Below are 14,440 nucleotides of genomic sequence, written 5' to 3'. Positions count from 1 at the left end.
GGGTTTGGAAATTTCTGATAGATGTATAGTTAAGTTAGTGATTCTGTCGCATGAGGCAGAAGCTTCTATTACGCTGGTTGTTTAATAGACTTGCTATAGAAGTAGAAAGAACGTGGTTCAGGTTGAGATTTTGATATGTCTGGGCTTTACTCTCAATGGTATTTGTTGTCCTTTGTTGCTCATGCCACTTAGTGCAGGCTGAGACCTAGTCTCCTTGCAAGCAGAAAAATAAGCCACCTGTTCTCGCAGACCCTTTCATAGGGTTAAATTTAAGATTGCCTTTCACTTTTGAAACATTTAACCTTTAGATTCAATGAAGTTACTATTTTGAGTATAGCATTGATATTGTGAAAATAAATGCAATTTGGGTTTCATGTTTCTTCATGTTCATTCTTCTTGCACAAGTGGATGATTAAGGAATTATGCATCATAAACAGGAATTTAAGTGAGCTGTATTATGGGTGCACTGTGTTTGTGCACACATTTGGGTATATTCTGAATGCAGGGGTTATTCACATTTTGCTTCCTAATCTTTTTGTTGTACAGGGCCAGATTTCTCATTCTTACCGCATGATTGTTTGTATGTGAAGCACATCTTGCTGTTGCCTTATTTGTGTTGCTTTTGTTCGTGGCAAGACTTGTCAGTATGAGAACGTGTATCTTTTATGCAACAAACTTAATAAAGAAGTTAAAAGAAAAATAAAATTTTCATAAATTGTAAATGTCCTTTTTCACAAATTATGGAAAAATGGTTGTAAATACAAATGATTTTCTTCCTGTCGTTAGTGGTTCTTTAAAGTGTTTAATTACCAAAGTGAGAATGTTTTGATGTCCGCTTCCTCTTCCTCTCTGAAGTCCCTTCCTTCCAGCCTCTCCTCCTCTTCTACGTGATGGTCACACTTTAATGATAGGACATCATCCTAAAGAATTTGTACTTAATGGTTCGGTCCCCACTGGGCAGTAAGCAGCTACTTGAGTTTATTATACGTTTTGGCAGGTGTGGAAGTTTCTAGGTCACCAGGGAACTTTTGATTAAATTACTCCTGAAGTGCACTAATTGGTCTTTTCTACAGTGCTTAGGTAGTTCCAAGGAGATGCTGACCAGCTGGCAGAACTTTGCCCATTAAGATCTAGTCTTCACTTTGTTTTTCTGGAGTATTGTCTTGCTTTTGTTTTTAAGAAATCATTGATTTTCTCTCCTTCCACTCTATTGATCCTAGTTTCTGATGAAGAATTGAAAAGAAGAGTGGCTGAGGAGCTGGCGTTGGAGCAAGCCAAGAAAGAGTCTGAAAATCAGAAACGGTGAGTTTTGCGATATCTGAGAGAGATTTTGGTGGACTCTTGTCATAATTATGAAATATTTTTGGAGAGGAGTGATTGTAATAAGACTCATATTTGTGTTTGAGCTGCAGAATGTGTTGAACATATGAACGTGGCCATTTTCAGTTTTGGATGGTGCTTGTTCAAACCCTCCCTTACTCTCTTCCCACACTCGATTGTGACAGCTGTATCTCTCGTGTGGTTCTTAGCTGCGTGATTATCGTACAGTTTCTCGGTATGTGAGAAGTATTTCTTGAGGATTCTCCAGGCATTTCTGAGGCTAGTTTCTCTCAACAAATGGTTTGTGATTGTAAATTGTGTAGTCTACTGTGGGTGTTAAGGTTTACGGTGTTGTAGCTACTAGTGAATGTTACATGTTTTACATAGTGCTCCTATTAACAACAGATAGCACTAATCAGTAATGTGCTCACTTAAAAGAGCTGAGACATTGCAGAAATATATAAGGTTGAAGAATCAAAATCCTCCGTAACTCTGTTCTATGCAGATAACCACTCTTGAACATTTTATTCTTTTGTACATCTGTACAATTATTGTCATTGTTACTACTGCTAACAGCTGAAAGAATGTTCACTGAAGTGTTTTTGTAATAGTAGAGAACAGGAAGCAGTCCACATGCCCATTATGGGGACAGGATGAATGACTTAGGATACATGCCTACAATGGAGTACTAGACAGTCAAGTACGTCCTCCTGTGCTGATTCAGATAGATGTGGAAAAGCCATAAATTGATAAAAAGCAACGCTCAAAACAGCATAATTTTTTGTGGTAAAAAATACTACTTTTAAAGATTTAAAGTATGTACTTATTCATAAAAATATATGACTACATTTTAATCCAAAATAGAGTCAAGTGTTCCATCTGTGCTCCTTCTGAAATTTGCATGTAGCACAGTGTATTATATAATCATGTGAATATCTTTCTACTGTGAATACTAGGCACATGCCTACCATGTGTAGATGCCTCGTATGTATTTGTTCTTATTTTGGACTGCTTAACTATTTTGTTTGAGAGAGCTCAATGTAAAGAATCTTTGAATTATTCTAGTCCTCACTGACCACAGGACCTTCGACATATAATTTAACCTCGCTGGGCCTTAAAGATTTTTATCTCTAAACTGAGGAGTTTGAAAAATGTTCCCTAATATTTCTTTCCCTTTGGCAATGTGCTGAGCTACCTCTAATTTACTTGAAATGTATGGAATAGGACATAAGTTTTATGATTAAGACCACCATTTTCTCAGGAAATAGGGAAGGCTCAGGGCTTAGGGTTTAAAAAAAAATCAAGATGTAATTAGTACTGCTAAAAGGGTTTTCTGTGTATTTCAATAGTTTCCTACGCAACACTTTATAATTACTTAATTGGGTTAGGTTGGTGGAGTATATAATTAGAGAGTGGAGTTTAAATATTCAAAAAATTTCAGACCATTTTCATTAAGAAGCAAAGAAAATCGATATGTTATGGTAGAATTTCTTGTCTTTGAAATTTTATTATTTTTAATTGAATTTTATTTTAATAAGGCTTTTTTTTTTTTTTTTGGTTAGACTCTCATATTTACTTTGCTTATTATATTTCACATAGGACTTTCGTCTTTCCTCCACATATGGTACAGGCTTTCAGTTACAATAACTCTCACTGTGGTGTCTTGTTTTTGTTTTCATGTGTTTTTTTCCCCCCCTTTATTATTCAACTCCCATTTGCTCTGCCTTGGTCTGTGAAAGGGTAAAGGGCAAATGGGATGAGTAAAAGGTACCAGTGAGAGCCAATTTCTTATCTCTTGTGGACTGGGGTTGGCAGCTTTGCTGTAACTGGACAAATGACTATTGATAAAGAATTTATTTTCTGTCACCTTTAAGGAGAGCGGAGGGTAGTACAACCTTTTTATTATTTTTTCTTTACAAAAATATTTTGTCTGAAGCCTTCTTCAGAATGAAAATTTCCAGCTGTCAGATCTCGGCAAAAAGTGTGTGTTCATCTGTATGGTAGTTCTTGGAAGAATCAATAGCTATTTTTTTTTTTTTTCTTTCTTTTTTCTACTGGAGAAGAAACTTCAGAAGAAGCATTAAGAAAGTTTTATGCATAGTCTTTTAAAAGCAACGTTTTGGAGTCACGAGGCATTTATACATTATTGTATCTGTTGCCTTAATTGAGTAAACCCTGGTAAGCAGTTTCAGAGAATGGTTCCTTGTGCCATTGTCCCGTCACTTGTAATGTTGCTTCATTGTTTTCCCTTGCTGTCCAGATACACACATAACTGCAGGTAGTTTCCCAAGCACTTAAGGTTGGCACGTAGGTACACGTATGTGTAAGGAATGAAATTTGTGCAAAAAGGACTTTGGAAATCATTTAGATTTTGTTATTTTTCTCCACAGAGTATTTGTTATCCTTGTTTTACCTTCTTATTATGGACATTTTAAAGCACACTGAAAATCAGAGATAAGTACAATGAATCCCTAAAGCCCATCACACTGTTTCAACAATTCTGGCTTCATCTATAATCCATTCATGCTGCCTGTGTGGCGAATGGTAAGGGAAGCAGTAATATTTTTTTTCTTTTTAAAATTTTTTTCTTAATGTTTCTTTTTGAGAGAGAGAGAGTGAGAGACAGAGTGCGAGCGGGGGGAGGGGCAGAGAGAGAGGGAGACACAGGATCTGAAACAGGCTCCAGGCTCTGAGCTGTCAGCACAGAGCCTGACACGGATCTTGAACTCAGGAACCGCGAGCGAGATCATGACCTGAGCTGAAGTTGGACATTCAACCCATTGAGCCACCCAGGTGCCCCACCAGTAACATTTTTAATAAGCTGATGAACTTTGTGGCAGCAAGCTAATCCAAAATGTCTTCCATCAGGCTAGCTTAAAGAAGGACTTTTGTTTCAGTTAGGTTTTTTGGTTGAAAGACTGGAACTGAACTCTGGGTAACTTAGGAAGCGAGGAAATTTTTAGAAGCATATTGGATAGCTCAAGAGAATCAAAAGGAAGATGAGAGAACTACTAGGTAGGGAAGAACTGAGTACTACTGAAACTGTACACAGCAGGGTAGAAGTAATTCTCCCAAAGGAAATCAGGATGAAGGTTTCACAACAAAGGGGAAAGAATGGTGGGCGGCTAAATTTCATTGAATTGAAGATGTCATCGATTTAAGAAGCATTTGATGTACCACTAAGAAAAAAATTGCTGCAAATTATAGCACAGTAGTTTATCTCTTAGAAACTTTATTGAAAGAGCTCATTAAGATTTACTTTGAATTTTTAAAAAACCTATTACTTTGTGTATTCATGAAAAAGGAAAATGTAAGCAAAATAAATAGGTTAAGGTAGTGTTCTCAACTGAGGGAGGTTTTGGTCCCCAGGGGCCATAAGACAATGTCTGGAGACATTTTTGGCTGTCACAGCTTGTCATTATTGCCATCTAGCAGGTGAGGCCAGAGGTGCTGCTAAAAATCCTGTAATGCATAGGGTAAACACCCCCCACCCCACGCAAGAATGATCTGGCCCAATATGTCCCTGTTCATATTGGGTCTGATTCTTCTGACTCGCTCTTTGACTCAGGGTCTTGATGTTCTTGCTTTTCCATATGGGATGCCATATTCTGTGCTATCAACACCTTGGCAACACAGCATTCCTTCCTTACAAGTTTGCTCCGCTGTCATTCCTGGGTTTTTTCCAGGCTGCTGCTGCCAGTTGTGCAAGTTTTGATGCTACGCGCAGGCCGTGACAACCGTGCAGGACTGCCGCGTGGCAGACAGCAGTTGTGAGATGCTTTCAGGCGGGAGAAAACACGGCACATCACAGTCCTGGAGCTGCATTTTCCGGTACAGTCCACACACGCTCCAGGCCATGACATCTGTCAGGTCCGAAAGGACTTCCTGAGGGTCTGCCTCCTGTCCCACCTGCTCAGAAGGCCTTGGACGGCATCTCTGCCTGGCAGTGCCACATGCCGTTAGATCCGGTTCAGAAATGTTTGGACTGGCCATTGAAAATTCACCTGAACTCTTTTCCTTTAAATCTCCACTCTCTGAAATCTAACCCGCAGACGTAGCCTAATTAAAAGTTGCTTTGTAGGAAAAGGTCTTCATTAAGACCAGTGACAATGCAGCTGATTGTAAGCACCATGACTGTATGTGTTGCATTCTCATCGTATCTCAGAAAACATTTACATGTGGAAGCTCAATTCAGTTAATTTTAGGTCCGATTCTCTTTTATGAAAATCTTTAGTTATTTGCTTAGTTGACAAGATGACACCCCCCAAATCACTGACCTAGTAGTAGTACACTACAATTGATGGGTCTAATTTGGAATCCTAGTTTTGCTTACCACCACATCTCATGGATGGAACGGTTGTTTGGTGCATTGGGAGTCAAGAGTAAATTGAACGCCCGTGTCAGCAGTCTGTTTTTGCTGTTATTCTTTATTGCCTGTTTTGGATTATGGCCGACCGTACTGTGTTGTAACCGTAGCAGGCCAATGTAGCAGGGATACAATATGCCACAATATGTGGTCTTTTGCACCCCACCTCCAAGAGTCAGTCTCTGACAGCAAGAAAAATGGAACTACTTCTGACCTCTGACCTTTGGCATTTGAATTTCACCTCTTTACCTGTAAAGGCAAGCACAGGTGTTTCAGTTTTAATAACCTTTCTTCAAGAAACCAGGAAGGGAATAGCTATGCGATGTTGTAACTAACCGAGCATTAACCAAGATGACTTACCTGCTGTTTTTGATGGACATCAGTTGAAATTTCACCTCTTTTTTTTTTTTTTTTTTTAATTTTTTTTTTTCAACATTTATTTATTTTTGGGACAGAGAGAGACAGAGCGTGAACGGGGGAGGGGCAGAGAGAGAGGGAGACACAGAATCTGAAACAGGCTCCAGGCTCTGAGCCATCAGCCCAGAGCCCGACGCGGGGCTCGAACTCATGGACCGCGAGATCGTGACCTGGCTGAAGTCGGACGCTTAACCGACTGCGCCACCCAGGCACCCCCACCTCATTTTTAATTACTTGGAAAATTACCTTAGATTTGTGAGACTTAAAATAATTAGTTTGGTTAATAAATTAGTCATAAATTTTATCAGTATCTGGGTAAGTTAGAGTAGAGCACAGTCCATTCAGTTTTCAATTTAGAGCATCAAGTAAGGGCTTATGTCAGCAAACAAGGGCTTAAATAAGCTTATTTGTGCGTTTAGTTTCTTATCGTAAAAGTGAAATTCACAGTGATGGTATCTTCTGTTTAAACTCATTATGTATCATAATTCATTTCAGCTTTATTATTAGATGTTTTCTCCCCTTGCAGGAAAAAACTGGGAAAGGAAGGAGGAAAGAGTCCACTGGAGAAAAACAGGGTATTGTGGGTTAGCGTCCCACTGAAAATACCTGTCAGAAGTTACGTAGCGTGATGCCTTTCATGTAGTGAGCTCTCACAGAAATTGTTGAGTTGAATCACTGGGCCTGGAAAATCCTGACAGTCTTCTAGCAGGGACGGCTTGTTCTATAACATATACACATATATTCTATGTTTTGTTAAAAATAAAAACAAATTATGCCTTCAAAAGTCAGACGTTGGGGTGCCTGGGTGGCTCAGTTGGTTAAGTATCCAACTCTTGACCATGAGTCATGACCCCATGGTTCTTGGGTTTGGGCCCTGCATCAGGCTTTGGCGCGGACCCTGCTTGGGATTCTCTGTCTCCCTCCCTCTCTCTGCCTTTACCCCGCTCACTCTCGACCTCTCTCTCTCAAAATAAATAAATAAACATTAAAAAAATTAATAAAAAATAAAAATCAGACTTTAACTAGAGACTATAGATACTTGTCTTATAAATCTTTGTTTTAAGTTAGTGCAGTGTGAGACACCATTTTCCAATTGTAGACACAAATCACACAGTTATGAGATTACATACCTTCAGCCTGTGTGTAATCTCTAGGTGTATAGTACTTAAAAAAAAAAAACAGTTTTCAGGCAAGAAGTACCATGGATAACCGTACTCATCATAAAAGTGCAGTTTTTTATTTTGCTGTTTTTAATGTTTATTTTTGAGAGACAGAGAGTGAGTGAGAGCACATCCGCGAGTAGGGGAGGGACTGAGAGACAGGGAGATCCAGAATCTGAAGCAGGCTTCAGGCTCTGAGCTGTCAGCACAGAGCCCCAGGCGGGGCTCGAACCCACGAACTGTGAGATCATGACCTGAGCTGAAGTCGGACCCTCAACCGGCTGAGCCGTGCAGGCGCCCCTTAAAAGTGTAGTTTTTAAGTGACTTTAAAAGATCACCTAGCAGTCAGTATTTTCTCAAGGCACTCCACTGTCACAGGCAAATGAATTTTAACTTCTGATTTATAAATATTTGCAAATAAGGTGATTGATGAAATTTGAGTTATCATTCTTCAGTGACACTCCTCTGATATCCGGGTGTAATGTGTATCACTCTGCTGTGATGCGAATGTATTTCTGTGTCTGGCTTGCTAATGGTAGTGGACAGTTTGTTGGCATTATCTGCAAACTACTCCTTTATACTCGCTGACATTTAAGAGCTCTTTCTGTGGTATTAAAAGCCCTAATATAATAGATTTGTTTTCTTATTGAAGCCTTTTTTTTTTTTTTTTTTAAATGCATACTGCATTGCTGTTGTTTTATACCCATCCCTTTTCTATTCCATTTGTTTAAAAGTAGATCAAGACCTAACCCGTTCTCAGTGCGGTAGGAAGATCACGTGTAGCCACCCAGTACTTTTCCGGGGAACATGATTGGAAGTGCTTTGTATGTACTGGTTATTGGAATCTCTCACCGTCTGCTGCTTTCATCTTTTTCTCTTCAAGTGACACTTTTCTCTTTTTAATAGAATCCACTCTATTCTATAACCAGTCATTATAGAAGGTTGGATTATTGAGTCTGTGTTTTATTTAAATCTCTTCTTTTTCCAAAGCCATTTTTCTTTCCTTTCAATGCTACGTTGTTGGAGAAGCCCACCCTGAATCCTGTTTAAGAAGCTCTTTCTACATGGTAGGAATATTAAGCCTGGAAAACCAGAATCAGTCAAGCATGCCGTAGAAATCTGTAACTTTTTCACTGATTGTAACAGCAGTGATGTCCAACCACTTCTTGTTCACGTGTATCTTCTGATAGTAATTACAGAGTTTTCTCTCGTGAAGCATAGTGTTTGAAGTCATTTGTGCCAAAATTGGTTTCTGCATTTGGAAGTTTCTACGAATTGGTTTCTGTGTGTTCTGTGGTTGTAGTGGTTCTTGTTGCTGTTTCTGCATTGCCCAGTACAATCTGGGGATGGGAGGGGGTGGTAATGTGCTCTGTGAATCATTTATCATTCCTTCCATAACACTGACAGTAGCATTAATAGTTTATCACTGTTTCATAGAAACATATGACTGAAGTAGACATATGTGAAGCTTCTTAGTCAGCAGCCGAACCAGGACTTGAATTGGACAGCCCCTCAGCCCCACACTGTCGATTGCTGAGGTGATAGAATCATATTGACTCTCATCATCCTGTAAAACATTGATTCAAAGGAAGCTCGACATGGGACTCCAATATAAAGTGCCATCTGGTTAGGGCTAGGACTAGGGATGTAGAGCTCTGTCAGCCTTTTCCCCCCTCTTTTCCCTTCCTAGAGACCTGGGAATCATCTTCATAGGCCCTGATGCTAATTAGGGCTTAGTTTGAGAAACCTGGGGCCAGGATAATTTTCTCTCCAATTTGGACACTTTCTGTGTGAGGAGTGTACTACTTGTCTTGTCCAAACGGCATTTGTTGGAAGGATGTGGTTTTGTTTCTGTTCTAGAAGGTGAGTGGGCAGTGGCCTGATGTCCATTTCCTTGAGTCCAGAAGTTAGTATTTATGGACGGTGGTCCACGTAGGCTGGGCCTTACCCTGGCTGAGCACGCAGTCCTGGCCCTTCTGGAAGACATCTGCTGATCCTGCTGGTAATGAATGCTGTGTTGGGAAGAGTGTAGAAGAATGTGAGATCCTTCTATGGCAGTTCCCTTTGGAAACTGGAAAAATACACAGATAGGGTCCCTTCTTTCTTCTTCTGACTTTAACAGCTTTGCCAGTAGAGTCTCAAGCTGAAAACGAGTGTGGGCAACACGGTTGTAAATCAGATGTAAAGTTTTTTCTCAGCATTATAATATTTCTAAACATTGATACATTTTGATGTTTAAGTAATAACCCCTCCCCCTTCCTTTCCTGGTTGGTGAAAACTGTTAAAAAGCTAGTGGCTCATGTTAAGTTTCTAGTAAGTATTTTGCTGAGAGAACCCATATTCATTCTTTCATATCCCATTCTTATCCAGAAGTGGATATGGTTTGTCTTTGGAAACTTTCTTCACAGTTTATACATGACAGACACACATAGGATATACACTCTGGGGTCACATATTATCTGTTATGAAAACCATTTCCAGTTCAGGACCCATTTGCCCAACTAAAATGAGAAAATTAAAAAAAATTGTAGGTGGTGTTGCCTTGTATTTGTTGTGTGTTCAGTGCTGTTCTGAGCGCTTTATGTATTTAAAAAAAAATTTTTTTTTAAATGTTTATTTATTTTTGAGACAGAGAGAGACAGAGCATGAATGGGGGAGGGGCAGAGAGAGAGGGAAACACAGAATCGGAAGCAGGCTCCAGGCTCTGAGCCATCAGCCCAGAGCCTGACGCGGGGCTCGAACTCACGAACCGTGAGATCGTGACCTGAGCCTAAGTCGGACGCTCAACCGACTGAGCCACCCAGGCGCCCCATGAGCACTTTATGTATTTTAAGTCATTCATCCCCTCAGCACCTCTGTTACCCCCACTTTATAAATAAGGAACATGAGAGGTAAAGGAGCTTGCCCAGGCTTGTATCTAGTAAGCGGTGGGTCTGGGATTCAGACCCAAGTCGATGGAGTCCATGCACTTTACCGTCCCACAGTACTACCTTTCCGTGTGTACAGGGAGTCCTTCCCTTAAAGTTTTTCATTTATCATTGTGGGGAGGAGTAGCAAGCATTTACTTGGATTTTCACCTCTGAATCATAGTAGATAAAAGATCGCTTGAAAAGGACCTCCGTAGTGTGCTCCTGGTTATTAGATCTGGGCAACTTTTTTTTTTTTTTTTTTTTTACAACTTCTTTTATTTTAGGACCAAAATCTTTTGAGAATTTGTGTTTAAAGTTAATATTCTTTATTTATGTAGGCTGTAACTTAATTATTAAATGCTCATTTGTGTACATATTTTAAGTGATGGAGGCAATGTAAATTCCTTATTAGCTTAAGATTGGGACATTTTTCTTAACTGCTCAGTGTGGTGGCTCCGCATGTGGCAGCAGGTGGTCCTCTGCTTCCTGAACTTTAGAGATGAGTGTCAGCTTCTGGTCACTGAGGCACACGTGTGCTCAGCAGTGTTCTGTTGAGTTCAGTGGAGCCACCTGGGCCCTGCCATTGTTCGAGAAGTAATAAAGAGGTGTAGGATTTACTTAAATAAATGACTGTGGAGTGGAAATCATTTTGCATTTCTACTTATATTCATTCTTGGGCTTTTTCTTTGTTTTTTTTTAGGAGACTTACAGTCATTCTAGTATTTTTTATCGGTTGTGTTGCTTCATGTGTTGGATTTTTGGTTTGTAGCGTTTGTTATTATTTGTCTTTTCTGTAATAGTCAAAGTAATTTGATAAGGTATCACATTTAGTTGACAAACTTCTGTGTTTTTAAGTCAGTTAAGAAAATTAGCTGTTAGGGCAATGTGCCTTTGGAACTAGAATATAGAATTCCTGCATTGAATAATGTACAGGTACGATGTGTGTGGAGCAATTTATCATATACTGTTTACAGCTGCTTCCCTACACATATACTGTGTAGGGAACTCAAACTATTTCACAAACTATTTCACTTGAACTGGTTTTCGAAGTTATCCCATTAAAATGATTTTAGTGTGCTTTTTGACATCAAGTATAAAGTATAAAAATAGTTTATTAACCATTAATGTTTCAATTAATGATTTAAATTTAAGTTCCTTCACAGCTTCTTAGAATGGATTGCTTAAATTCCTTATCTCCCGGTGCCATTTGACGAATGGTGATTAGATTAGAACAAGAATTCCTTAAAAACCCATAAATTACAATTTTGCTATAAGTACAATAGGATGATGGATTAAAAGCAAACCAAATCAAAACCAAACCAAAAAAAAAGGCAACTGAGACCACTAATTTAATATGGGAAATGTCAATTAATTTAAAGACCATTGCCCATACTCTGGTTTCTCTTCATATAAATCTTTCGCCTTTTAAAAACCATTACCCAGCAGTGTCTGCAATCTTTATTATTGCTACAGAGCGTGGTAGGTTTGACTTAGGTCATTCCTCAAACTACTGAAAACACGGATGTTTATTTGTAAAAAAAAAATACACACACACACACACACACACACACACACACACACACACAAAAGAAATACCTATTGAAGAAATTCAGATAATATAGAAGAACAAAAAGTTAATCATCTTTCCCCCTCTCTCCCTTACTCTGCTGTTTCCCCATAGAAAACCATTCACACATTCATACCCGGGGGGAAATATATTCTTAACAGTGTTTTACATGGTTTGTGTTTTAAACAAAATGAGATTGAAGTAATAATGTTGTATAACTTGCTTTTTTTCCCTTCCCAATCTTATATTGTGGGCCTCTTCCCATGTGTGCCATTTATACAGATCTTACAGGTAGACTTTAGATCTGATAATACACGCCATTTAAGAAGACTCTACCTAGGAAAAGTAATAGTCACAGTAATAATATGTAATAATAAGAAATAATAGTAACAGCGGATAGTTTTTGAACCTTTCCTTTGTGCCGAGCACTGGTGCAAGCACTTTGCACGGATTGATCATTTAATCCTTCACAGCAGTGCTGTGAAGGAAGTTCTCTTCTGCTGGCACACTCACTTTGCAGATGAAGTATCTGAAACACACAGAGATTCACTTGCTTACAGTCACATGCCCAGAAAATAGAGAAATTGGGATTTGAACACAAACAGTCTGGAATCTGAAATCATACTGATCACCACTCTACTTGACTGTGTCTCAGAGGCTAAATTATTTTCTGGTCCAACAGTGATGTTACCGATTATATATTAGTCTGAATGTTCTCTCTGAAGCTCTTTTGGTGTGGTTTACTGAAGTTTTATGTTTTTCAGATTTCAGTACAATTTTTGCCTTGATTGTGGAGCTCAATAAATAAGGAATTTAGTTTTGAAAAGAATTCATAAGTAAAGGGATTTTTTTTGGTATTTTTTTTTAATTCACATGACTGTATTTTGAAATAAAACTGTCAAAATACTGTCAAATAGTGGATGAAAATTAATATTTCAGTAAATTTTGCTATAAAATGTTGGGAATTATGTATTTCTTTATGAGTATACCTGTCAACCATACAATTCGTTTTTTATAGACTTAAAGAAAAAGAGCCCAAACTATTGTCCAAGTGAGTTTCTGTAACATAAGTTATTTGTACAGCTCCAGGTAGGTTTGACATAGAAAGCACTTTCCTGAAACTACTGAAAACTTACATGTTAGCCTAACAAAAATTGAGGGTAATATTAGAATTTTGATTACTGATTTTTCTTGCTGCCTTCTTCTTGTCTTTATGTCTCTCCTTTCCCCCTTCTAATTAATTAGCCCTGTTGTCCCTGCTTTTGAAATGTATTGCAAATCCATTGTCCCTCACTATTTCTATCCCTACTTAGTCTAAGCAAGCGGTTTTCAGTTGGGGGATAGTTTCCTCTCGCCCCCACCCCTGGGGCATTTGGCCATGGCTGGAGACCTTTACAGTTGTCACAGCGAAGAGGGTGGTCCTGGTGTCTAGGGAGTGGGTGGTGGCCAGGGATGCTGGTAAATATCCTATGATGCATAGAACAGCCTCCAACAACATAGAATTATTCAGTCCAAATGTCATCAGTGCTAAGGTTGAGAAACCCTGGTCTAAGTCTTTATCATTTCTCATTTGTACAATTACAAAGTCTCCTCCAGAGAGCCACCCTGGTCTCCAAGTTCTCTTCACAAAGCAGTATTAGTGTGCTTTAAAAATTTATTTTTTTAAGTAATGTCTGTACCCACCGTGGGGCTTGAACTCATGACCTTGGATCAAGAGTCAGATGCTCTACTCACCCAGCTAGCCGGGTGCCCCTAAAGATGTATTTTGAATCATGGGAGTTTATTTGCTTAAAATTTTCAACTGGATTTTCATTAGATTTAGCATAAAGTCCGGATCTTTCCATGACCTTCTAGTCCTCTGATTCCTTTTGTATATGAATATGGTCATGCCTCATCTCTTCCCACCTTCTCATTGGACATTTCAGTGGCATCAGCTGCAAACCTGTTTGTGCCTACAGCTCTTTGCCTACAATACTTGTATTCCATTTTTGCATGGCTGGCTTCCTCTTTACTATTTGGTGTTCTTTCCAGCCCCACAGAGAGGCTTTCCCTGATTATTTTATCTAAATATTTTTTCTTTCCTGTCCTCTCACTCTGGTTATCTTTTTCTCTACTTTGTTTCTTCATTGCACTTTGGCTGTTGATTGACGCTCTCTTCCACTGGAATAGGAGGGCAGAACTCATATATATATATATAGTAAGTGTCAACAAGAATGCATTACCAAATTAAAATGATATTTTATGGTTATGGCTAAATAGGATTAGAATGGGATAGAATTTGTCCAGAAGGGAAAAGAGGCAGGAGAATTATCATGTGACAACAGCAGCTCTCACTTAATGATTGCTTCCTGTTTACCGGGTGCCGTGCTGCTGTATTTGTGTACCTTAGCTCCGCTCTCCCGCAGGAGCCTTCTGACCACCCTTCCTTAGCCTGTATGGCAGCCTGTAGGATGATACCCCTCACACACAGTTCCTCAGGATTCAAGGCTGGGCGCCCCCCCCCCCCCCCCCCCCCCCCCCCGCCAAACTGGGAGCAAATGGATGGGTAGCTCTGCCCCTCACAGGTTTGATTTACAGTTGGAACGCCACTCGGAGAGGCTGAGTCCCTTGCCCTAGGCTGTGTTACTGACAAAAGGCAGCGTCAGGATTCGAATCCAGCCTCTTTCCCCTTACACCTCTTTCCCAGCTGTTCCTCTTCAGC

General features: G+C 39.4%; 1 protein-coding gene across 2 annotated transcripts in view; it reads left to right on the top strand.

Moving 5' to 3' along the window:
* Positions 1–14,440, top strand: part of CHCHD3 (coiled-coil-helix-coiled-coil-helix domain containing 3) — a 280,779-nt gene that overhangs the window by 58,747 nt on the left and 207,592 nt on the right. For both annotated transcript variants that reach the window (XM_045495678.1, XM_045495677.1), the window contains exon 3: positions 1,221–1,302. In XM_045495678.1, the coding sequence (XP_045351634.1) occupies positions 1,221–1,302 (82 nt within the window). The remainder of the gene's footprint in view (positions 1–1,220; positions 1,303–14,440) is intronic.

Source organism: Leopardus geoffroyi, chromosome A2 (genome assembly GCF_018350155.1).
Source record: "Leopardus geoffroyi isolate Oge1 chromosome A2, O.geoffroyi_Oge1_pat1.0, whole genome shotgun sequence".
Taxonomy (NCBI): Eukaryota; Metazoa; Chordata; class Mammalia; order Carnivora; family Felidae; genus Leopardus; species Leopardus geoffroyi.
Note: the sequence above shows the minus strand (reverse complement) of the source record. Positions and strands in the feature narration are given on the sequence as shown.